This window comes from Bos indicus x Bos taurus, chromosome 23 (genome assembly GCF_003369695.1).
Source record: "Bos indicus x Bos taurus breed Angus x Brahman F1 hybrid chromosome 23, Bos_hybrid_MaternalHap_v2.0, whole genome shotgun sequence".
In the NCBI taxonomy this organism is placed as follows: domain Eukaryota; kingdom Metazoa; phylum Chordata; class Mammalia; order Artiodactyla; family Bovidae; genus Bos; species Bos indicus x Bos taurus.
The window spans coordinates 38,790,871-38,815,310 of NC_040098.1; the positions used below are offsets into that span (position 1 = coordinate 38,790,871).

General features: G+C 43.2%; 1 protein-coding gene across 3 annotated transcripts in view; it reads left to right on the forward strand.

The window, feature by feature from the left end:
* Positions 1 to 24,440, forward strand: part of MBOAT1 (membrane bound O-acyltransferase domain containing 1) — a 110,873-nt gene that overhangs the window by 63,961 nt on the left and 22,472 nt on the right. For 2 of the 3 annotated variants that reach the window (XM_027524805.1, XM_027524803.1), the window contains 5 exons: positions 4,347 to 4,442; positions 14,890 to 14,945; positions 17,125 to 17,179; positions 19,074 to 19,257; positions 21,319 to 21,511. In XM_027524805.1, the coding sequence (XP_027380606.1) occupies positions 4,347 to 4,442; positions 14,890 to 14,945; positions 17,125 to 17,179; positions 19,074 to 19,257; positions 21,319 to 21,511 (584 nt within the window). The remainder of the gene's footprint in view (positions 1 to 4,346; positions 4,443 to 14,889; positions 14,946 to 17,124; positions 17,180 to 19,073; positions 19,258 to 21,318; positions 21,512 to 24,440) is intronic. The other variant, XM_027524804.1, reaches the window with a different exon arrangement.

Below are 24,440 nucleotides of genomic sequence, written 5' to 3' on the forward strand. Positions count from 1 at the left end.
AATGAAGGGATGGAGCCAAAGCAAAAACAATACCCAGTTGTGGACGTGACTGGTGATAGAAGCAAGGTCCGATGCTGTAAAGAGCAATATTGCATAGGAACCTGGAATATTAGGTCCATGAATCAAGGCAAATTAGAAGTGGTCAAACAGGAGATGGCAAGAGTGAACATCGACGTTCTAGGAATCAGCAAACTAAAATGGGCTGGAATGGGTGAATTTAACTCAGATGACCATTATATCTACTACTGTGGGCAAGAATCCCTTAGAAGAAATGGAGTAGCCATCATGGTCAACAAAAGAGTCTGAAATGCAGTGCTTGGATGCAATCTCAAAAACAACAGAATGATCCCTGTTCGTTTCCAAGGCAAACCATTCAATATCACAGTAATCCAAGTCTGTGCCCCAACCAGTAACGCTGAAGAAGCTGAACGGTTCTATGAAGACCTACAAGACCTTTTAGAACTAACACCCAAAAAAGATGTCCTTTTCATTATAGGGGACTGGAATGCAAAAGTAGGAAATCAAGAAACACCTGGGGTAACAGGCAAATTTGGCCTTGGAATACAGAATGAAGCAGGGCAAAGGCTAATGAGTTTTGCCAAGAGAACACACTGGTCATAGCAAACACCCTCTTCCAACAAAACAAGAGAAGACTCTACACATGGACATCACCAGATGGTCAACACTGAAATCAGATTGATTATATTCTTTGCAGCCAAAGATGGAGAAGCTCTATACAGTCAGCAAAAACAAGACTGGGAGCTGACTGTGGCTCAGATCATGAACTCCTTATTGCCAAATGCAGACTTAAATTGAAGAAAGTAGGGAAAACCATTAGACCATTCAGGTTTGACTTAAATCAAATCCCTTATGATTATACAGTGGAAGTGAGAAATAGATTTAAGGGACTAGATCTGATAGATGAGTGCCTGATGAACTATGGACTGAGGTTCCTGGCACAGTACAGGAGACAGGGATCAAGACCATCCCCATGGAAAAGAAATGCAAAAAAGAAAAATGGCTGTCTGGGGAGGCCTTACAAATAGCTGTGAAAAAAGAGAAATGAAAAGCAAAGGAGAAAAGGAAAGATATACCCATCTGAATGCAGAGTTCCAAAGAAAAGCAAGGAGAGATAAGAAAGCTTTCCTCAGCAATCAATGCAAAGAAATAGAGGAAAACAACAGAATGGGAAAGACTAGAGATCTCTTCAGAAAATTAGAGATACCAAGGGGACATTTCATGCAAAGATGGGCTCGATAGAGAACAGAAATGGTATGGACCTAACAGAAGCAGAAGATATTAAGAAAAGGTGGCAAGAATACACAGAAGAACTGTACAAGAAAGATCTTCATGACCCAGATAATCACGATGGTGTGATCACTCACCTAGAGCCAGACATCCTAGAATGTGAAGTCAAGTGGGCCTTAGAAAGCATCACTACGAACAAAGCTAGTGGAGGTGATGGAATTCCAGTTGAGCTATTTCAAATCCTGGAAGATGATGTTGTGAAAGTGCTGCACTCAATATGCCAGCAAATTTGGAAATCTCAGCAGTGGCCACAGGACTGGAAAAGGTCAGTTTTCATTCCAATCCCAAAGAAAGGCAATGCCAAAGAATGCTCAAACTACCGCACAATTGTGCTCATCTCACACACTAGTAATGCTCAAAATTCTCCAAGCCAGGCTTCAGCAATATGTGAACCGTGAACTTCCAGATGTTCAAGCTGGTTTTAGAAAAGGCAGAGGAACCAGAGATCAAATTACCCACATCTGCTGGATCATCGAAAAAGCAAGAGAGTTCCAGAAAAACATCTATTTCTGCTTTATTGACTAAGCCAAATCCTCTGACTGTGTGGACCACAATCACACACAGGAAACTGGAAAATTCTGGAAAAAACTGGAAAATTCTGGAAAAAACTGGAAAATTCTGAAAGAGATGGGAAAACCAGACCACCTGACCTGCCTCTTGAGAAACCTATATGCAGGTCAGGAAGCAACAGTTAGAACTAGGCATGAAACAACAGATTGGTTCCAAATAGGAAAAAGAGTACATCAAGGTTGTATATTGTCACCTGCTTATTTAACTTATATGCAGAGTACATCATGAGAAACGCTGGGCTGGAAGAAGCACAAGCTGGAATCAAGATTGCCGAGAGAAATATCAATAACCTCAGATATGCAGATGACACCACCCTTATGGCAGAAAGTGAAGAGGAACTAAAAAGCCTCTTGATGAAAGTGAAAGAGGAGAGTGAAAAAGTTGGCTTAAAGCTCAACATTCAGAAAACGAAGATCATGGCATCTGGTCCCATCACTTAATGGGAAATAGATGGGGAAACAGTGGAAACAGTGTCAGACTTTATTTTTTGGGGCTCCAAAATCACTGCAGATGGTGATTGCAGCTATGAAATTAAAAGACGCTTACTCCTTGGAAGGAAAGTTATGACCAACCTAGATAGCATATTCAAAAGCAGAGACATTACTTTGCCAACAAAGGTCCATCTAGTCAAGGCTATGGTTTTTCCATTGATCATGTATGGATGTGAGAGTTGGACTGTGAAGAAATTTGAGCGCCAAAGAATTGATGCTTTTGAACTGTGGTGTTGGAGGAGACTCTTGAGAGTCCCTTGGACTGCAAGGAGATTCAACCAGTCCATTCTGAAGGAGATCACTCCTGGGTGTTCATTGGAAATACTGATGCTGAAGCTGAAACTCCAGTACTTTGGCCACCTCATGTGAAGAGCTGACTCATTGGAAAAGACCCTGATGCTGGGAGGGATAGGGGGCGGGAGGAGAAGGGGACAACAGAGGATGAGATGGCTGGATTGCATCACCGACTCGATGGACATGAGTTTGAGTGAACGCCGGGAGTTGGTGATGGACAGGGAGGCCTGGCGTGCTGCGATTCATGGGGTCGCAAAGAGTCGGACACGACTGCGTGGCTGAACTGAACTGATATCAGATAATTTGTGTCCAGATAGACCATATGAGGGAGCAAAGAGTTGCAGACAGAGGAAGGAGAAGGAAATCTGGCCTGAAAATTCAGGATTTAATTGGAAGGGAGCAGTCCGGTGTGGTTTAGCACATGATGGACATAGAACATGGCTGGAGGTGATCCAAAAAGGAACTGTTAAGGTAGAGCTTAGCATGTGCAGCAGCTGGAATGCTGTATTCAGGAGTTTTGATGTGATTAGACAGTAGGGAGTAGGCGTGGGGTGGAGGAGCAAAACTCTTTTTTAAACGGCTTTATTTATCAGTCTATGGCTGCGCTGGGCCTTCGTTGCTGTGTCCAGGCTTTCTCTCATTGCAGACAGTGGGGGTTGCTCTCTAGTTGGGGTGCATGGACTTCTCATTGCCGGAGCTTCTCTGGTTGTGGAGTACAGGCTCGAGGGCATATGGGCTTCAGTAGCGGTGGGCTTAGTTGCCCCAGGGAAGGTGGGGTTTTCCTGAACCAGGGTTGAACCCTGTGGCTTTTAAGTCAAGAAACATTCATTTATTGTGTGTTCATTCAACACTGGCGACAGTCTCAGCTAGTGGTGAATGAAACACACGTGACCATCCTTATTCTCATGGGGCTTTCCGGCTTGTAAGGGAGACAGTGGTTAATCAGATGATCATATATCTTTATGTGTACAAGTTGATGAATGTTCTTAATGGCATGCATGCATGTGTGTGTGTACATTGCTGGTTTATACCATAGGATGATCCTCTGAAGGAGGCCAGGGAGTGAACAGGAGAAGGTGGAAATTGAAGCCTCAGGCATCAGCAGGGAGGGTTCTGAGCAGAGCACTGGGACTGCTGATGCCTAAGGAGTAGAGGGAGGAAGATAGGCTGAGCAAGAGCCTTGGAAGAACTGACCAGAGAGCTGGGAAGGAAACAAGGAGAATGGAAGCCAAGGGAACAAAGTGTTTCAGGAAGGGAGTGGTTGGCAACAGGATGATTTATATTTTAGGAAGATCACTGTGTAAACAGGATGGCTTGTGAAGAGGAGGATCTGAGTGCAGGACCTTACAGGTCCGCGGTTCCCAGCTCTGGGTGCACGTTGTAGTCACACCTGCCACATGTATCCCTTATCAATGAAATTAGAATATCCGGGGGTGGGGCCAGTTACTCCCCAGGTGATTCCATCATGCTGCCCCAGTTGAGAACGACTGCAGTGGTCCAGATGAGGAAAAATGAAGGGCTGAGAGCCGTGCGTGTGCAAGTGAGGAGCAGGGATGTGCTGGGAGGGAGGTGGACCAGGTAGGACTTGGCGGCTAATCGCATGTGGTGGGTGAGGGAGAAAAGAGAAAGTCGATTGACTGCATGCACAATGATCTGATCGTCGGTGGTTTTTTTTGGTTCTAGATACTCCTTTTTTGTAGCAATGGGCTACCTTACAATCTGCCACATCAGTCGAATCTACATCTTCCACTACGGAATTCTCACTACAGATTTTTCTGGGTGAGTATCTTCATTTGCGTTGGGGTGGTTGGGTGGCTGACTTTGACTCAGTCCCCTGGGGTCTGTAAAGATCGAGAACACAGGTATGAGTCATCAGTGACTTGGTTAAATCATTTGGTGAGACGGTGCACGTGAGGTTGAGGGCGGTGATTTGATTGCTCCGTAGGATGGTGAGCTCTGCCGTTGTCGTAAGGCAGGGTTGCCAACCACGTGCCGTGGGCTCTGTCTGGGCTGCCACTTGATTCTGTAGTTATATTGGAACATGCCCAGGCACTTACTCATGTATTTGTTATCTGCGGCTGCTTTTTGCACTATGGTGGTAGCACTGAGTAGTTATGACAGAAACCATATGACCTTACAGAAGCCAAAATATTTCCTATCATGCCCTGTACAGAAAAGTCTGCCAACCCCTATTCTAAGGTCCCAAATACAGCATTGGTGTTTTATCTCTTACTAGTTAATAACACAAAATTCTTCCATAGGAGCTGATAAACATTGGGTTGGCCAAAAAGTTCATTCGGATTTTTCCATGTGCTGTTACAGAAAAGCCAGATGAACTTTTTGGCCAATCCAACAGCTGTTCTGTGAGCCCCATTGAGTGACCCCTGGCTGCTCTGGCCTTCCCAGGTCCCCTCCCCACCTCCCCCAGACTTCTGGCAACCAGAAGGGTAATGCATAGCAGGGGTCTCCATCCTTGTAAAATTTTGTCTGTCACTGCAGCCTTCACCCGGGGGGCCACCCCTCTCCTAGTGGGTCGCCTGGTGAAGGTGATGGTGAATCAGTGAACAGTTTGTGCTCTGTTGATGCTCTTTCAGGAACAGCTTTTTGAGAATCTTGAGGAACAGGCACTAAAGGAGAGATCCTCCTCCTCACAGGTCATGTATTCTCCACGTCACTTCCTTAGGAGTTCGCTTTTCATCTACGCAGGTGGCCTGAGGTGACCTGCCTTTCATGGGCTGAGTTGGTAGAGAGTAATCAATGAAATAAGGGCTACAACTTACCACTCATTTGTATGAACTTCCCAGTTGTGCAACTAAACTCTCCCATTGTGACGAGACTTCAGGAGGCGAAGTGTTGCCTGGAACACAAAACCTGTTGCCTTGAAACTTCCACAACCCTAGTTTGGTCTCAGACTGGCTTTCTGGGCATAAGTTCCTCTTACCCTCAGTCCTCTGGGTTTTGCCTTTTTCTCTTTGAGTTGCATCCTTTCTTTATTCCTTTCCTCCAAGATTGTGGACCACTGTTTTTCAGTTTTCCTGAAACAGATTCACAAACTTCTTTCTGTTTTTTTTCAATGATGTGTATGGCTAGCAAAATATGGAAAACGTGGGAGCAACAAAGATTAGCAACACAGTCGCAAAGTTATAGCATTAAAAGTAATTTCAAAATGGTGGTCATAACTCTCCTTAGAGTTTAATCAATAGACTTCAGTTTTTTTGGTTTAACCCCAGAACTATGTCCCCCGTTCCCCATACTTAGAAGAGCTTCTGGTCTGTCATAGCGAAAGGGAAGTCGTTCAGTTGTGTTCGACTCTTTGCGACCCCATGGACTGTAGCCTACCAGGTTCCTCCATCCGTGGGATTCTCCAGGCAAGAATACTGGGGTGGGTTGCCATTTCCCTCTCCAGGAGATCTTCTCGACCCAGGGATTGAACCCGGGTCTCCCACATTGGAGGCAGACACTTTACCATCTGAGCCACCAGGGAAGAACACCTGGCATGTCATAGGTGTTCACTAAATGAATGAGTTAAATACTCTAGTATTTGAGAAAGCCAAAAGGGTGTGAGGCAGGATTATAAACATGAAAATCTTGCATTAAGATTGCTTTGCAAGCATCTTTGCTTCCCCTTACCTTCTAAATCCGTGTTGGAGAAAACCACTCCAGAGAAAGTGGATGGGGATTGTGTAAGAGCAAAGCCATCATCGATCAGATCCACACTCCAAGGAGTGGCTTGGGTTCTGCCTTGGAAGGTACCTTCATTCACCATTCAGCAGACCTGACTGAGAACCTGTAGATGGCAGGCGCGATTATAGGAGACAAAGGTGAGGAAAGACTGAGGAAGAATGCATGTGCAGTTACCCTTTCCAGGTTTGTGTAGGGAGGCCGCATGTTGAGCGCGTCACCATGAACTGGTTTGACGAGCGTTCCCCTAATTCGTGTCCACTTGGAGCCTCAGAATATGTTCTTATTTAGAAACAGGACCTTTGCAGGTGTAATTAGTTAGTGTGAGGGCATGCTAGATTAGGATGGGCCCTAAATTCACATGGCGGGTGTCCTTATAAAATGTCCACAAGAGAGAGAGAGATACACAGGGGGAGGGTGGCCACGTGAAGACGGAGGCAGAGATAAGAGTGATGCAGCCACAAGCCAAGGGACTCCAGGGGCTGCCGTCTGCCCCAAGGAGCCAGGGAGAAGCATGGAACATTCTTCGTCAGAGCTTTCAGAAAAACCCAGCTCTGCCAGCACCTCGCTTGTGGCCTTTCTGACCTCCAGAACTGGGAGAGGTTATGGTGGCTCTAGGAGATAAATATCCATTGTTCTGATTTCATACATATATCTGCTGACTGCAGTCCCCAGCTCTTGGTCAAACAGGACACAATGCCTCCCTCTCCACATTCCTCCCTGCCTTCATGACATCTCCAGTGGTTTTGTCCGTAAAACTCTCGAACGGTTGTTACGTCATTTTTAGTATAATTGCAATTGTGGAAAGTTACCAAAAGGGAAGGATAGAGGGCAAATTATGGGAAGACAGTCATGCGTTTTTGAAACGGGGTGGATTTGGGGTTTGACAGCACTGGAGGATGGAAGTTCCTGTCCACTCCACTGTCAACGGCGTAGGCGAAATTGTGCTACATTTCCTTATGTGGTGTTTATCCTCTGGCATTTTTGGGTCTGCTTGTGTTAAGAAATCTCTTCTTTACATATAAAAGTGCAGACTGTTTGAATTAGAAAGGACACTTCTGTTAGGGAAAGGAGACAACGAAAATGTGTCTGCTCCTGTACATTGAAGGTGATTTAGAGCCCTAATTGGCAAGTGACCATACTTTATTCAGTTCCTGGAAGATATGTGTCTTTTTTTTTTTTTTAATTATAGGGCATTCTTAGGCAGCAGCATTATTTTTTCCCTGTCACCCTAAATGCACAGTGCCTCACTGATATAGATCCATCTTCTTGGGTAATGTCAGAAACGTAAATGGAGAGGTACAAACTAACCGGAAATTGACACAGTGTTTTACATCACACATGGTCAATAGGAGAGATTCTGACGGTCTGTTCTCATTGTGTTAGCTGCTCAGTCATGTCCAGCTCTTTGTGACTTCATGGACTGTAGCCCACCAGGCTCCTCTGTCCATGGAATTTTCCAGGCAAGAATATCGGAGTGGGCTGCCATTCCCTTCTCCAGGGGATCTTCCCAACCCAGAGATCAAACGTGCATCAGATTCTTAACTGTCTGAGCCACCAGGGAAGCCCCAGTAGGAAACCGTTCTCATGATGAACATGCAAGCAACCAGCAGTTCTCTTTCAGAATGGAATTTAACACTCCTGTTTATGTTGGTCTAAGAATCTTATTTAGGATTTTGTTGAGGAGTCAAGCAGTGATTTGAGGTTACACTTGGTGTTTTAAGGCAGCAGCCTGATGTGATAGCTGTTCTCTTCTGAGCACATGTGCAAACCTATGTGCCTAACACTGTTGTTTAGAGCAAGAGCACAGAGAGGAGGTGACCAAGATTGGATTATGTCCGTGTTGTTACAATGAGGTGTGTGTGTTAGTTGCTCCGTTGTGTCCAACTCTTTGCAACCCCACGGACTGTAGCCCACCAGGCTCCTCTGTCCATGGAATTCTCCAGGCAAGAACACTGGAGTGGATTGCCATTCCCTTCTCCAGCAATGATGTATATGTGTTTCTAATTTGGGGGAGCACATAAACTTGTACTTCAGATTACTCTGGGTCTTGAAATTTTATCATTCTGAAAGTAATCAAAGCTGGTGTGAATGGCGAGCGTGACACGCAAGATTCACTTTTATTAGTGATGTTGATGTCATTTGTGTCAGTACACACGGGGCCAGCGCCCTCCGTGTTTTCTCTGTGAATGCAGGTTATTAAAAATACGGGAAGATTTAACTGTTCTCCCTGGGGAAGCTCAACAATTACTTGTAATAAAGCTGATACTTGATTCCTTTTAAGTCTGTGATAGTGAACTGATTGTTTTTTTGCTCACAGAAGGGTGCAAATCGAGTTTTCTTCTGAGGGAAACAGCAAGAAGGAACCTTAATCCTTTTGCAGACAGGGCCAGATTCAGGCAGATAATTGCCCTGTCATCAGGATGGCAGTTTGAGTTGCTCATGTTTTTTTGAAAACATCATGAAATGAGAACTTTTATATGCTGCTAGTGGGAGTATAAATTGGTACAACTGTTCTGGAAGGCAACTTAGCCATAAATTTTAAGCAAGAAATTTTTAAAAGTTTATATCATTATTATGAATTCCTAGGAACTGAATTACCTGAAGGAAATCAAATTTATTCATATGTGTGTTCAACTTATGAATAGTGCAACTTGTCCGTCATAGTGCAAAATTGGAAACATCCTTAAAGGGTCCAAAAGTGGTGAGTGGTTAAATTGTGATACTAAACGGGGATTCCTCGGTTGTCCAGTGGTTCAGACTCCGTGCTCTCACTGCTCAGGTCACAGATTCAGTCCCTGGCTGGGGAACTAAGATCCCACAAGCCACATGGTGTGGCCAAAAAAATTAAAAAATAAATTCTGGTACTAATATGCATCCATTAAAAGGATGCCTTCAAAGAATATCTAATAACACTGGAAATGCTTACAATATAATGGAAAATCAAAACCACACCAAAAAATACATGTATTGAGATTCCATTTTCATGAATGTGAACATGTGTGGGGGAAAAAAGAGTGGAGGGAAATAAATACTAAGACAGTGATTCTGTCTAGGGTTGGGGAGTGGTCTTTATTGATTTCAATAATTGTTTTTTTTTAATTTTATATAATAAGTTCTAAATGTCATGTAAATATGATACAGTTGAATGCACACTGTGCATGCTTCTCACGGTGAGCTGCAGCCTACACCAGTGGAACAACAGCCATTTGTGTTCCTGGTTATCCTGTTGGGCATTCTAGAAATACCACTCACTCACACCCCCTGGGGTAGGAGAGTTTGTTTGCCCTGTTGTTCCATGGGAGATGTTTTCCTCTGTTGGTTTACTATAATCCCAATCACTGACCTGATCAGCCCAGTGGAAATAGGGGGTCTGTGTCTTAGATTATATTACTTTTTGATTGAAATGCAACATGGATGGTACTATGATATTTGAGTTTTATCCTAAGTCAGTAACTCTGACGTCTCAGTAAGCTGTGCTGTCTGAGTTTGGCATCTGATCTACCCATTGGCTTAAATAAATTGATGAATGAAAGAGTGTTCAGAATGGACATCCTCTGAGCAGGAGCGTATGGCTCCATTCCTTACAGCCACAGGAAAGTAAGAATGGAGGAGGAGTCTAACCCCATTTCCTTTCCTACAGGTTGCCAGTGTGTTTTATAAGCCCATGATCCCACATGTGAGTTGTTTCTTATTTAAGTTGCTAGAACTTTCTTCAGATACTTCAAACAGAAACACTATATTATTGAAAGTATAGTCTTGGTGATGAGTAACAATATTTGACCCATAGCTTCTTTCTTTTGCCCCCCTAGAAGGGAGATTTTTTTTCATCAAGAATGATAACAATATGATTCTTACATAGACCTAAAGGTACAGATTTCATGTGGAATAACTGTTATTCATTTACATTGATGCAGATATTTACTATTATGCATTTTATTAGTCTGGGTTCTGTGAGAAGTGGATGCCAAGGTGGGAACAGAAGTATGAGATTTGTTGGGTGAAATACCTGTGAGGGGAAACATGGAGGTAACTGAACAGGGAGGTTCTTCCATCTGGGGGAGCCATCAGATGGACATGCATGTCTGACCCCTCAGATGGACAGGAAAGGAGGGGACTGAGGTCTTGGACTGCAGTGCAGTTCTTGTAATATTTCAGCAAGTTCAGGGATAAGTCCTCGAGCTCGGATCCCCAGCTGAGGAGCACCATACCTGGCCTGGAGGGCCTGCTGGGTACCCAGCTGTGCTCAGTCATTGACTGGACACAACCTCAGGAGGTGTGGGTTCAGCACCAACAAGGCGATGGAACCAGAGGATGGAGCTGGAGCCCGTCAATTACGCACCCCCAGCAGCCAATCAGAGAGCTGCTTTCTCATGCCCATTATTTCTGGGAATAGATACTAAATGCTTTGCTGAACGTGTGCCTAATTGTGAAATACATTAAATCTAACTCCCTGGTAAAGGAAAACAAATGTTACATTTCTTAAAAAAATTTTTTTTTAATTTTATATTAGAATATGGTTGATGAGCAATGTTAGTTTCAGGTGTATAGCAAAGTGACTCAATTATAAATATGTATCCTTTTTTCAAATTATTTTCCCATTTAGGTTATTACAAAATAGAGTTCCCTAAGTTATATACAGCAGGTCCTTGTTGGTTATCTATTTTAATTATAGCATTGTGTACATGTCCCTCCCAATCTATCGCCCCGCCCCCGACACCTCATTTTCCCCACTGGTGACCATATTCATTCTCTAAGTCTGTGAGTCTGTTTCTGTTTTGTAAATAAATTCATTTGTATCAATTTTGTAAGATTCTGCATATAAGTGATATGATATTTGTGTTTCTCTGCCTTACTTCACTTAGTATGATCATGTCCATGTCCCTCCATGTAGCTGTAAATGGCATCATTTCGTTCTTTTTAATGGCTGAGTAATATTCCATTATATATATATACACACCGTATGTTCTTTATCCATCCATTTGTCTTCTGTAAAGAGAGAAGACCAAGCTAATACTGTGACACATTTTCTTTATGGATATATCAATGTTATAAACCCTTTAAAAATGAAGTTATAAATTAAATGAAATGTAGAAACTAAGTTTGCAAAGTGCATGGTCATCAGAATGTGTGTCTCAGAATACAAAAAAAAATTGTGCTGGGCTTTGTGTAAAGAAGGCTGGGAGCTTAGGTCCTATTACTGATTCCTCAGACTTAGTCTTACAGGATAAAAAGGCTTTGGGGAAAAAAGGTCATAGTTGGCAACCACTTGGAATGTGATGCTTAGAGTGAGTCCCTTTCAAGATAAATAGCTCTCTGCATCTGTTATACATTCTGGGTTAGAAGTCTGGTAGAATATCAAGAAGATGAGCTGTGAGGTTATATTGGGTCTATAAGGCCAAATTGCTCTTACAGAAAGTTTTGATGTATCTTATTTTTAGGACCCAAACCTCCATGTTCTTGAAGCAGTTATTTTTTTTTTCCCACTACATAAGAGTGTAATCAAAATCAGTGTCAGCTGTGAGCTGTCTTGCTGCCCTAGAGTGACCACCCTGGGGACCCCTGTCCGCCACTCCCATTTCTCCCCAGTCCCGGAGAGCAAGCCACCCCTCCCTTCCACAGGCAGACCCCTCACTTCCCCTGCTCTTCACCTTTCACAGTGTGAGGACTCTTGTTTCAAATCTTGGCAGTGGGGCTTTTGCAAATGAGATATAAAGTTGGATGTAGGTGTTAAGATTTCAAAGGGCCTTTGTTGACACGCTCTTTAAAATAGTGTATCTTTCTAGCTTATACTGGTAATTTAAAATATTACATGTTTATTCTTTTAAAGAGATGGAAAATGGAAATGGGGACGAGAGGAATTAAAGAAGAAAATGACCTCAGAGAGAGGAGGCTGAGTACAGTGGACACATCAGCTTTGGCCTAAGGATGCTTTGTGTCCATCCCATCCTCCCACACCTGGCGTGGCCAGAGCTCAGGGCCCAGAGGCTGTGCTGCACCCTAAGGTTATCTCAAGGATGCAGTCATAGACACTGACCAAACCTCAGCTTTGTATGTAAATGAACCCTCAGAACATATGGGTTAGAGATGGCAAATTCAGGAAGAAGCCATGAGGATGGAGATCAGAAAACCAGGCTAAACTTGGAAGGCATGGTAGAGGTACTTTAGAGGAAGGTACGGTAGTTGGGTGGTGAGATTTTATCTTGTCTTATGGGGCAAGAATAGAGCTATTAAAGGTACTGAGCTAGACCAGATGATTGCAAAAACCAAGCTGCAGCTTTATTGAGATATAATTCACGTACCGTACAATTCACCCATTTAAAGGACACAATTCAGCAGGTTTTAGCATATACGCAGAGTGAATTTACAGAGTCTAACTCTTTACAGTGGTTAATTTTACATTTTCATCACCCTCCTACCCAAAGAAACTTGTATGCATTAACTATCACTCCACATTTCCTCCCTTTACCCCAGTCTTAGGCAGCCAGCCATCTATTTCACTTCTCTGTGGATTTGCCTATTCTCGGCACTTTGTATAAATGGAATCATACAGTGTGTGGCCACTGGGTCTGGCTTCTTTCACTTGGCGTAATGTTTCCAAGGTCTGTCCACACTGGAGCATTAGCAGTGCTTCATTGTTTTTTATTGAATTATTGAATATTCTGTTGGATGGACGTGTGTGTGTGTGAGTGTGCTGTGCTCAGCCATGTCCGACTCTTTGTGACCCCATGGACTGTAGCCCGCCAGGCTCCTCTGTCCAGGGAATTTTACAGGCAAGAATACTGGAGTGGGTTGCTATTTCCTCCTCCAGGGGATTTTCCCGGCCCAGGGATCAAACCCACATCTCCTGCATTGCAGGCAGATTCTTTACTGCTGAGCCTCCTGGGGAGGCCCTGGATGGACAAACATATCGTGTTTTATTTGCCCATCAGTTGATGAGAAAGAAAAATATGTCTACACACAGACTTGTACATACATGTTCAGAGCAACACTTCATAACAGCCTGAAAGGAATAATCCAAACACCCATCATCTGATGGATGGATAAATAAAATGTACTTATGTAACATTTGGGTTATTTGGGTTGTTCCTTTGGGGCTGTTACGAATAATGTTGCTTTGAACATGAATGTACAAGTTTATGTGTGGACACATCATGGGTACATACCTAGGAGTGGAATTGCTTGGTCATATGGTCACTCTATGTCTAACCTTTTGAGAAACTGGCAGACTGCTTTTCAAGCATCTGCACCATTTAAAATTCCCACCAGTAATGTATGAGGGTTCCAGTTCTCCGCCTTGTGGCCAAAACAACCTGTCTTTTTGATTCTGGTCATCCTGGTGCTTGCCAAGTGGTGTCTCATGGTTTTGATTTGCGTTTCTCTGATGACTGATGACAGCGAAACATCTTTTCATGTGCTTATATCTCTTCTTTAACATCAATGTCCATTCAGAGCCTTCTAAATTCAGGCCATCTAAACTGTCCATTCAGGCCATCTAAACTGGTTATTTTTGTCTTTTTAATTCGGAAGAGTCCGTTGTGTAGTCTAGTACAGGTTCCTTAGCAGATGTATGATTTTCACATATGTTTGTACATTCTGTGAAATGTCTTTTCACTTTTTATTGATGGTGTGTGTCCTTTGAAGCACAAAAAATTTAAGTTTTAATGACAGCCATTTAATCCGTTTTCTTTCTCTTTGGTTGCTTGCGCTTTGGGTGTTATATCTAAGAAGCTGTTGCCACATTGAACGTCATGAAATTTTCTGCCGGTGTGTTCTTTTAAGAGTTTTGTAGTTTTACCTCTTCCATTTGGGCCTTTGAACCATTTTTAGTTACTTTCAGTATGCTTTTTATGTGGCTGTCCAGTTGTCCCATCACTATTTGCTGAAAAGACTGTTCTTGCCTCCATTGAACTATCTTGGCACCCTTGTTGACATGGGTGTCATTTCTTAAGCTTTTTTTTCCCCTCAAATTAAGATTGTTGCTATTTTAGGTCACAAAATGCTTTATTTACAGGAAGCTACATTTTACAAATGTGTTTCTTTTTTTTACTACGTGTACACGGAAGAATTGCTTTTAAATAGAACAAACCATGTTAGACCATATTAGGATGAAGAAGCCAACATATATACCCATCCAGGTTGTACCAGGGCACTGGATTGGGTGTTTCCCAGACAAGTGCTGCTTACGCTTAAATGTGCATTTGAATTCCATGGAGATCTTGTTAAAATTCAGGTTCTCATTTTATGGTCGGGGATGGAGCATAAGCTTCAGCGTTTCAGACAAGCTCCAGCAGATGCTGGCAGTGTTGCTTCTGGAACTTAGCTTCGAGTAAAAATGCAAGAGAGACTTTTCCGGGTGATCTTGCTGTTCACTTGTTCTACTTATTCAAGGTGATTTGGAAGGGGAAAATTGTTTTGAATTCCATGGTTTTTGTATTTTACTTAATAACCGTCAAGATGAGAAACTACCAGGGCCAGAGATGGAATAAACATTTTCTCCCGTGGCGATGTGGCCAGTCTTCATTATTTTCTATCTTCCTTTCAGGCCTCTGATGATTGTTACTCAGAAGATCACAACCTTGGCATTCCAAGTTCATGACGGTGAGAACAGCAGCCCTCCTTTTGGGTCTAAGAGTGAGCCTGACCTTCAGAGTTCTTCTTTTCCACTGTATACACAGCCTAAAGTTTAGACAAGGGCTGGCAGATCTTGTTATATCTTGTAAAAAAAAAATTTTTTTTTGCAACTCAGATTAATCATAGCTTTTTACTTTCCCAGCCGTGACCTACCATTCCATTTCTGAATCTGTAGCCTTTGCTGAAATATTTGCATCAAGAGCAGTAGGTTTTTGGTTTAGCTGTATGATGTTTTAAATTTCAGTTTAATTTTGTGGTACTCTCTGCCCTTGATTTCCAAATCTGTTAAGAAGAAATGGCATCCTTTTTCCTTTGGGCTCATCTCTGAGAAGCTCAGAAGGTAATAAAAGACGAAACAGCATTGGCTAGTTAAGTTACCTTTATTTTTGGCTTGGAAAATTATATAATGAGATTGGCCCGAACCTATAAAAAGCTGGCAAGAGGAAGAATCCTCTGGTTGTCTAAAAACTGAACATTTTCTTCACTTGGGCCCTTGCTGATAATGGCCAGAACGTGTGATTATTTCCAGTGTTACTACCGGTTCCAGGAAAGGAGGGTGGCATTTCCACGCAAGAGGAAGATTTCAATATGGGCTTAAGAGAAGCAGGTGCGATTAGTAAGGATGTCTTCTTTGGGTTTGTAGGGCTCTAACAAATGGTTTCCGATTGTTGAAACTTCTTTATGTGTTGACAGATTGGGAAGATTTAGTCCCCACTAGCGAGTCTTCTTGTTTTTACTTAAAGCTTGAGAACTGGTTTGATTTCATTTTGACCCTGTTTATTCCCAGTTCATACTTGGTGATTAGTCATTCTCTAGAGAACTGAGTACTTTTATTCTGAGGATGGAGTCTTTCTACACTGACCAGCTATCCGAGTTTGCTCAGAATCCAAAGGTTTCCCAGGACAGGAGATATTTAGTGCCCCAGTTGGCAAAGTCCTGGACAAAATGGTGAGAGTTGGTCAATATTTTTGTACCTGAAAAACATTTGATCGTGCTTATAGACTCATACTAGCGCCATAAGTCAATAAGCTAAAATCAGTTTAATTCCTGAGATTGCTGGAGTGGGTAGCCTCTGCCTTCTCCAGCAGATCTCCTGACCCAGGAATCAAACCTGGGTCTCCTGCATTGCAGGCGGATTCTTTATCAACTGATCTATCAGGGAAGCCCTCCTGAGACTGCCAGAGCTGGACTATTTGATGAGATCTTAGAAAAAAGTGAGTGTAATTTTGTTTAATCAACATTGCTTCTTGTTTTTGATTTTAATACATAGGCTTTTTGTCTAAATTTACTTTTTAAAGCGTTCTCAGTTTACCCTGTTTTTTGTTTTTAGAATATCCCTTACATGCTGCAAAATGTTTATTTGCCTTTTTTTCTTTCTTGTGTGTAGGAGGAACAAGTAAATTCCAGAAACACTCTGCCTTCTCTTAGGCATGTTTTTGAGTTGTGTTGGTGGTTGTTGACCGTAATCTGTCTTAGCTAAATATACAGTTTTAAAGTCGAATTCTTTTGCTTTTAAGATGACAGTTTGGTTTCCTTGACTGTAAGTTAACAGACGCATTTTCTAGGAGGCACAAGTGTGATTTGGTTGGGAGTTCTGGCATGGGTACGTTTTAAAAGAAGAAAAACCTCCTGATAATTCTTTGGTGTTTTCCCTGCATTCAGGGTTACATTTCCTTTTTTTTTTTTTTTTTCCCTTTGGAAGAGGAAAGTGCCCTATTCCTTTCCCATTCCATTCCATTCTCAACGTGTACCAGGTGTGTGTACCCAGCATAATCTGGGTGGCAGTTAGGCGAGTGCAGGCCGCAAAGGCAGGCTTGTGTGTCTCATGTAGCAGGGAAAACCTATACAGCGTGGTAAGGAATATATGCAGTGTAGATCCCTGTTCATACTGGTGAATTAAATAAGGGTAACCTCCGAATCCTCCCCTCTTCCTAAGAACCTATAAAGACTTTCCTCCTCACTCATGTACTTATTGGCGGCTCTTTGATCCAGAGCACTTAAAAAAAAAAAAGGAAAACAGAGACTCTTTATGACTGATGAAATAAAAATGAATCATTTCTTTCAAAGGAGTTTTGATCAGCCTCTTTTAGGATGTAGTGATCTACTTCACTCGAAACCTCTTATTTCTAAATGTTTCTTTTCATAGGACTAGGTCGAAGGGCTGAAGATCTTTCCAGCGAGCAACATCGACTTGCTGTAAAGTAAGTTTGACGATATATTCTTGAGCCCTTTGGGCATCCGTATTCAGAGCTCTTCCTTGTTTATATGGATGTAATATTGTTTATGGAATGAAGCTACTTATGATGGACAATCGGTAGACTGGGTTGTCTTTGGCTTTTATAAGTGGTAAGCTACGATAACCTTGTTCATAGGTCATTTTAAATGGATTTGGGTGTAGTTGTGGGATAGGTTCCCTTGATTAAAGGGTCAGTGGCTCTGTAATTTTCTTAGTTTCCCAGGATTCTCCTTCACTGCGGTTGTTCTGTTTCTTCCAGGATTATTTTTATTGGGCATGTATCTGGAGTTGGGGGACATCCTCAAGAAACAGTCACTTACCTGTGCCCATCAGTATGATTATGCTGGCATGAAAAAAGATAGGATATAGTTTTGGAGAGAGAAATATGGGCTGGGCAAGAGGAGGAAGGAGGAAGCTAAAGTTTGAAGGTGGATTTTGGCCAATGTTATGTGAAGTAGAGAGGGGGTGGGCATCAGAGAGGAAGGGAGGCCGTGTAAAGAGGAGAATAGCACTGATAAGGCTGTAAAATGGCATGTGGGGGAGGGTGGTACAGCCACGGCGAAGAGTTCCTACCAGAGAGTTCAGTTCAGTCGCTCAGTGTCTGATTCTGCGACCCCATGGACTGCAGCACACCAGGCTTCCCTGTCCATCACCAACTCCTGGAGTTTACTCAAACTCACGTCCATTGAGTCGGTGATGCCATCCAACCATATCATCCTCTGTCGTCCCCTTCTCCTCCTGCCTTCAGTCTTTCCCAGCATCAGGGTCTTTTCCAATGAGTCAGTTCTTCGCATCAGGTGGCCAAAGTTTCGGAGTTTCAGCTTCAGCATCAGTCCTTCCAATGAATACCAGAATACCAGGGAGTAGCAGGAGATAACCGGGATGTATGAGAGAGGGTCCCCGCTTCATTCCTTCATTAAGGAATCGGGACTTGGAAGTGATGGAGACAGAACCACCGCAAGAGTCTCATGAACCAACTTCTTTGCTGAGCATCATAGCGGTGTAAACGCTAGAGGGCTAACCCTGTGAGGAATCCTTTTCCCACAACTCTGTCGTTAGAAGAGCATGCCCTTTGGTACTTATTTTTGCTCTCCAATGTTACGATTTTTAATGCAACTCTACTCAGACAATATCACAGCACTTCATTTATTTTTGGTTGTGAGGCATATGGGATGCTAGTTCCCGGACCAGGGATCAGACGCACACCCCCTGCATTGAAAGTGCGGAGTCTTAACCACTGGAGCCTGCCGTTAACACACTAGACACAGCTGGTCTCTGCAGAGTGTTTTCCTGCCGCCACCCTTGTCTGTTGGCCGGGACGTCATGCCCGGAGGCCAAAGCAGACAGGAGACAGCTACAGCAGTAGTTTGTGTGGCCTCTTCAAGCGGAAACCAGTTCCACCCATCATTTGTTTTGTATTTATTTTGGCAGTTGGGAGGGAGTTTTCCCATCTCACACCATCTCGACCAAGTCCCATTAGTCCGGGTTCCCACCCTGCCTGATGTTTATTACCTTCATTTTCTCGGGTGGACAGACAGCTGAGGTTGCCCAGAAAGAATGTTTGTTCCCCAGCCTCAAGGCTGCCTTTATCCCGGTCTGGCCCTCCGCGTGTAGAGCTGCGGTTAGCCAGCAGAGGGCGCCATAGAGTGCCGTGCCGTCTCTGAGCCACTCGCCTCCTTCACTGCCTTTCAACTACATTTCACTCTTAGGTGGGTTTTTAAAGAAACGGAACAAAGAAAGAGCGTGTAGCATTTAACAAGCGACAGAGACAACACCTGTCTTTACAACGGGCGTATGTGCAGATATGAAAGAAAAATCAAAGACTGAAGACTCTTCAACTTTTCACTTTATTTTCGCAGAGCAAAACCCTCCTTTTTGGAATATGTGAGCTACCTTCTCAACTTCATGAGTGTCATAGCAGGCCCTTGTAACAATTTCAAGGATTATATAGCCTTCATTGAGGGGAGACACACACACATGAAGTTGCTGGAAGTGAACTGGAAGGAAAAAGGCTTCCACAGTCTGCCAGAACCTTCTCCTACTGTAAGTTGTTCAGTGCCAAGTATTTATCCAGAGGTCTAGGAAGTAGAGCTTTGCTACCAGGGCTGTCACTTTTAATTGTTCTAATTAAAAATCCAAACAGTTTACCAGAAAGCTTGGCCCATAACTTTTCCCCCCTGTTTAAAATATCAATATTGGTATTTATTTGCAGGAGTTCTCCATGTTGGTGCAACAGGAATTTATTTCACAGAGAAGCTCATTGGCCTGAAATATTACAGCAATTAATCTACTTGCCAACCAGCCAGTATTTACTGCCTATGATGTACCTACAATTGTGTAGTTAACACCTTCAAATGTGTCTTTACGAATAGAAATTCATAGACAGCCAAAGGATACTATGTCATAAATGGTGAAGAGGGAAAGAGTGGGAACCAGAATACATGTGCTTTTTTATTGCAGAGCCTTACTATGGCAAGGGAAACCAGCTTTATCCTGGCATGCCTTATAGTCAGTAAGTTTCATCTTATTGACTTGTAGAAAGTTGAAGGTGTTTTTTTGAAATAATGTTTTAATTTGAAGTGTATTAATCTCAAATTAATCAACATGAGGATAACTCATTGAACTTTGCAAATCTGCTGAACATATCCAGATCAGATATCCTGTATTTAAGAAAAATTTGTAATCAATGGAAGGAAGAGAAACATTGGAAAGGGAGAAATTGAGGATAATTTAAATATTTTTAAATGCCACTGTTAGGCAACATTAAGTATGTGAAAGTTTAAATGATTGATTAAGCATATGTTTTCTGAGAGTTTGACACAGTCAGGTCCTCTGCAGTTTATGGTGAATCAGAGACCTTTGTGGACAGAATCTAGGAGGGAGGTCACTGGCTGGGTGTCATCTGCGTAACCGCAGGTGCTTACACACAGGGTCTGTCACAGGAGTTCTGTGTCACATTATTTGGAAAATAATGGTATCAGAGAGTCTTCACGTTGCCCTCCAAGGAGACTTGCATTTTTGTGCACAGAGAGCATGAAGCTCTGAAGTTGCATTTTGGCCAGAGACATGTGGTTGTGAGGGGCTGGCGCGCACTAGTGGTGAACAGTTAGAAAAGCATGCTGTGCTCTACTGTGATGTGCCGGGAATCCGGCTCTGTGCCTAGCCCCTTGTAAACATTCCTGTGCTGAAACCCCAAGCCACCCTGTGAGGCAGGCGCTGTTACAAATAAAAGTAGTCTCTTTTATAAAGTTGGGGACTATAATTCTTTGGGTGTTAGCTGACATCTCCTGGATGTCAGGGAATCTGGGCAAAATGACTCCATCCAGGGGAACTGAAAACCTCAGTACATCTCAACCCCAGAGCAGACTGCATGGAAACCATCCAGAAAGGGTTTGTAAAGCTACCTGCCCACGTCCTGGCTCAGACATGTAATCACGTGCCCAGAATCCTTCCTTATTAAGCCTCTGTGCTCCTTGCTGGTGACTCAGATCCATTTCCTTGGCTCTGCTGGCTGCAGGACCAACCAGGTGGCCAGTGGCTCTTTCTTTCTGATGGAAGATTGCCATCCTGTAATGTTACTGATTTTGCATGTGTTTAGGGGCTTCCCTAATGGTTCAGATGGTAAAGAATCTGCGTGCAACACAGGAGACCAGGGTCCAATCCCTGGGTCGGAAAGATCCCCTGGAGAAGGAAATGGCAACCTACTCCAGTATTCTTGCCTGGAGAACCCCATGGACAGAGGAGCCTGGTGGGCTATACGGTCCATGGGCTGTCAAAGAGTCGGACCCAACTGAGAAGTGGTCTCTCACTTGGGTAATAAAACCACCTGACCTTTGATGGTAGAATGTGCTGGTAAGAGTTTTCTTTTTTTTTTAGATCCATCCCTTCCTGGGGTGTCAGAGGCGAATCCTACGTCTAAATACAGCATGTATGCCCATCATCTGAAACTGTGCCCTGAGGAATAATGCCCTTTGCCTCTCCTTCTAGAGACTATTACTACAGCAGCCATGGGGCAGCTTTATTCTTAGCATCCCTTTGCTGAAATTGTTTTCCACGCACCAGTGTTTTCTGAATAGTTACTTCATTCTTCTCCCCCATTTCCAGGGAGCCGTGATGCACAAACTGTGCGTGACCTTGGTATCTCTCCTTTTGTTTCTGACGCTGACGAAGACCTTCCCTGTCACCTCCCTGGTTGACGACTGGTTTGTTCATGAAGCAAACTTTCTGACCCGACTCTGCTACTTATACATTGTCATGCAAGCCTCCAAGCCCAAGTATTACTTTGCCTGGACCTTAGGTGAGTTTGCTGGAGGGCGCTGAATGCATGAGGAAAAAATGCTACTTCTTGGAGGGCTTGGCCAGAGCAACATTTGGATCACTTAAACCAAAAAAAAAAAAAAAAAAAGACCGGTGTGTAATGGAAGGCGGTTGAGCCAGGGGGACTCTGTACTTTCCAGGGTAACCCTCCTCTCAATTATCTGTGATAAGGAAAAAAGTCCTGGCTATTGTTTAAACCCAGTGTTATTAGCAGATGTCAGACCTTGGAAGCTGCTGCATCCACCCATTAAACTTGGCTATTTAGGGTAATGGAAAGTTAGGGGAAAATTCCAGAATGATCTGGCTTTCTTGTAATTTTTGTGGGTTGTCTGTAATACAGGATACACGTTGAATTTTACCCATACATGTGCTTATTTAGGTTGAACTTTTAAAGAAATAGTTGGTTAAGCTTTATGCTTTAGAAAGAAGCTGATTTCAAGTGATTTTTTTTTTTAAGGTAGAAAGTTCAACTTAATTGGGCATTATCATACTTTTCTTTTTCCCCTGTGAGGTAACTTTAGTCAATATTAAGCTTTTATATCTTTTCCTTTTAAAGAGTTTTACACCAGAAAAGTTTAAACCTTTGCTAAGGTGAGCAATAAACCTTCTATTTACATACCAAGAATGGTAAAGTATTTTGATAAGGCATGGTAACCATAGGGAATATCTATTTTGCATTTGGAAGACTTTCAGGAGGGGAAGTTGAACACCTTAGCTGCAAGTGACCTGGGGGCCTGATGTCAGGAACAGTGACTTGGTTTATGAAATGAAGTAGATTATTAAACTTAGTTCCTAGTAGACCATATTCCATAAGGGTGCGGCACTTAACTGAGCTCTCTCATTTCATACTCTTAAGTTTTTAGCACCCAATTCAAGTTTATAACTACTGATTTATTCATTTATCATTTTTTTATTGTGGTAAAATAAACATAATGTAGAATTTGCCATTTTATCCACCATAGTGTACAACTTAATGGCATTAAGTTCGCTCACAACAATGCAGCATAACCACCATCCATTTCCAGAACTCTCTCTGTCACCTGAAACAGAAACTCTATCCTTTCAACAGAGCAGTGATCCCTATTCCTCTTTCTTCCCTGCTTCTGGTCCAAATGAATTTTTAAAGGTCACAGTGTTCAGAGACAAGTGCAGTCCAATGCAGAATTTATGTCGCACTTGACCACAGAGAGACGTAAGAGCTTTTCCAAAATTTGCTGTGTGGGAAAGTTTGTTCCCGGTCCCATTCAGTTTAACGCAAGGAGTTTTTGTTGAGTACCAGGCTCTGTGCTACGAGGAACTCAAAGTCGGACATCTCAGCCCTCATGGTCATTGCACTCAGTGGGGCCCCAGACACATATACCCACCAGGCAGTGCATACCCAGAGCTGCGGCAGTGACAGGATGGCAGAGGAGATGACGTGTACGGACTGGTCCTTGGGCGAGGCTCCCAGCTCCTTGTATCTGATTGCCTTTCCTGCCGATGCTTTACTATTGAAGAGTCATTTCCTTAGTAGGTGGGCATTACTCCTCCTCTGGATGCAGCACCACTCAGAACACTGGGTGTGTTTTTCTACTGAAGTAGACTTTTCGCTTTGCTCCAACCTGGAGAGGGTGTGTGATGGAATCTCTCACTCCTTTCCTAATTTCTACTTCTTCGCTTTTCCTCCCTTTCTTCCCCCCTTCTCCCTCCCGTTCCTGCTCCCACATTCTGTACCCCAGGGCTTATGGGCTGGCTTCTGGACTAAATCGGCTCCTGATTTAAGGAGGAAAGAAAGGCCATTCCGTGGCCTCGTAGGGAAAGTCTAACACGAGGTGGGTTGTACTGGCGGGAATCTGGGCGGGGAGGCGGTTGCAGGGCACAGGGGTGTCCGGCCTCGCTCTGTCCTTTGTGGAGTGACCCCAGATATTTAGAGTAGAGAGATAACCCTTGCCATGGATTGCTTTCTCTGTGGACTTACCTCTGTCTTTTCTTCCCCACCAGCCTTTCTTCATTGTTTTTGGTAGCTTCAGTAGAAACGCTTCATTAATTTGCATGGCCTCAATTTGAAGTTTGTATTAGTTTAGATTGCATGGGCTGGTCTGAAATTAACCTTTGTATTATTTATAAGTAAAGATGCAATGAATAGTGTAACGGGGAATATTTAAACTGCTTAACCGAATAATTGTTTTATGCAGCTCCTTCAAACACCATTTACATATAATTATGTACTAATTATACACAGTTACACATTTAATCCTTAAAGCTGGCCTCTCGATGACTCCCAGCTGACTTGCACTCTGTACGTCGAGTTCTAGTTTCCGTTTCTATTGAAAGAATGGAGCTGTTTTCTTTGGACTTAGCATATGAGGCTAGTGGTTTTTCTCCTACTAATTAGTACTAATTAGTGAGACTCAGTTATAGCCCAGGCTGTGTTCTAAAGATCACAGATGCCCAAATAGGGGTGTCCAATGAATTTATCTTCCGTTATGTTAGAGCCGTGTGCAATGCAAGTGAAGCCGGTTTTGGATTGGTGAACTTAGAGATTCTAACTGCTTTAAGGCAAGAACAGTCTTGGATAAAAGGTGGCGGGATGCACTAAGGGGAGCAGGGAATTCTGACCGTGTATAAATGCGGCAGTTCTGAGAGTCACCTCTTCTGGTTCTTCAGTTCAGTTCAGTCGCTCAGTCGTGTCCAACTCTTTGCGACCCCATGAATCACAGCACACTAGGCCTCCCTGTCCATCACCAACTCCCAGAGTTCACCCAGACTCACGTCCATCGAGTCAGTGATGCCATCCAGCCATCTCATCCTCTGTCGTCCCCTTCTCCTCCTGCCCCCAATCCCTCCCAGCATCAGGGTCTTTTCCAATCAGTCAACTCTTCACATGAGCTGGCCAAAGTACTGGAGTTTCAGCTTTAGCATCATTCCTT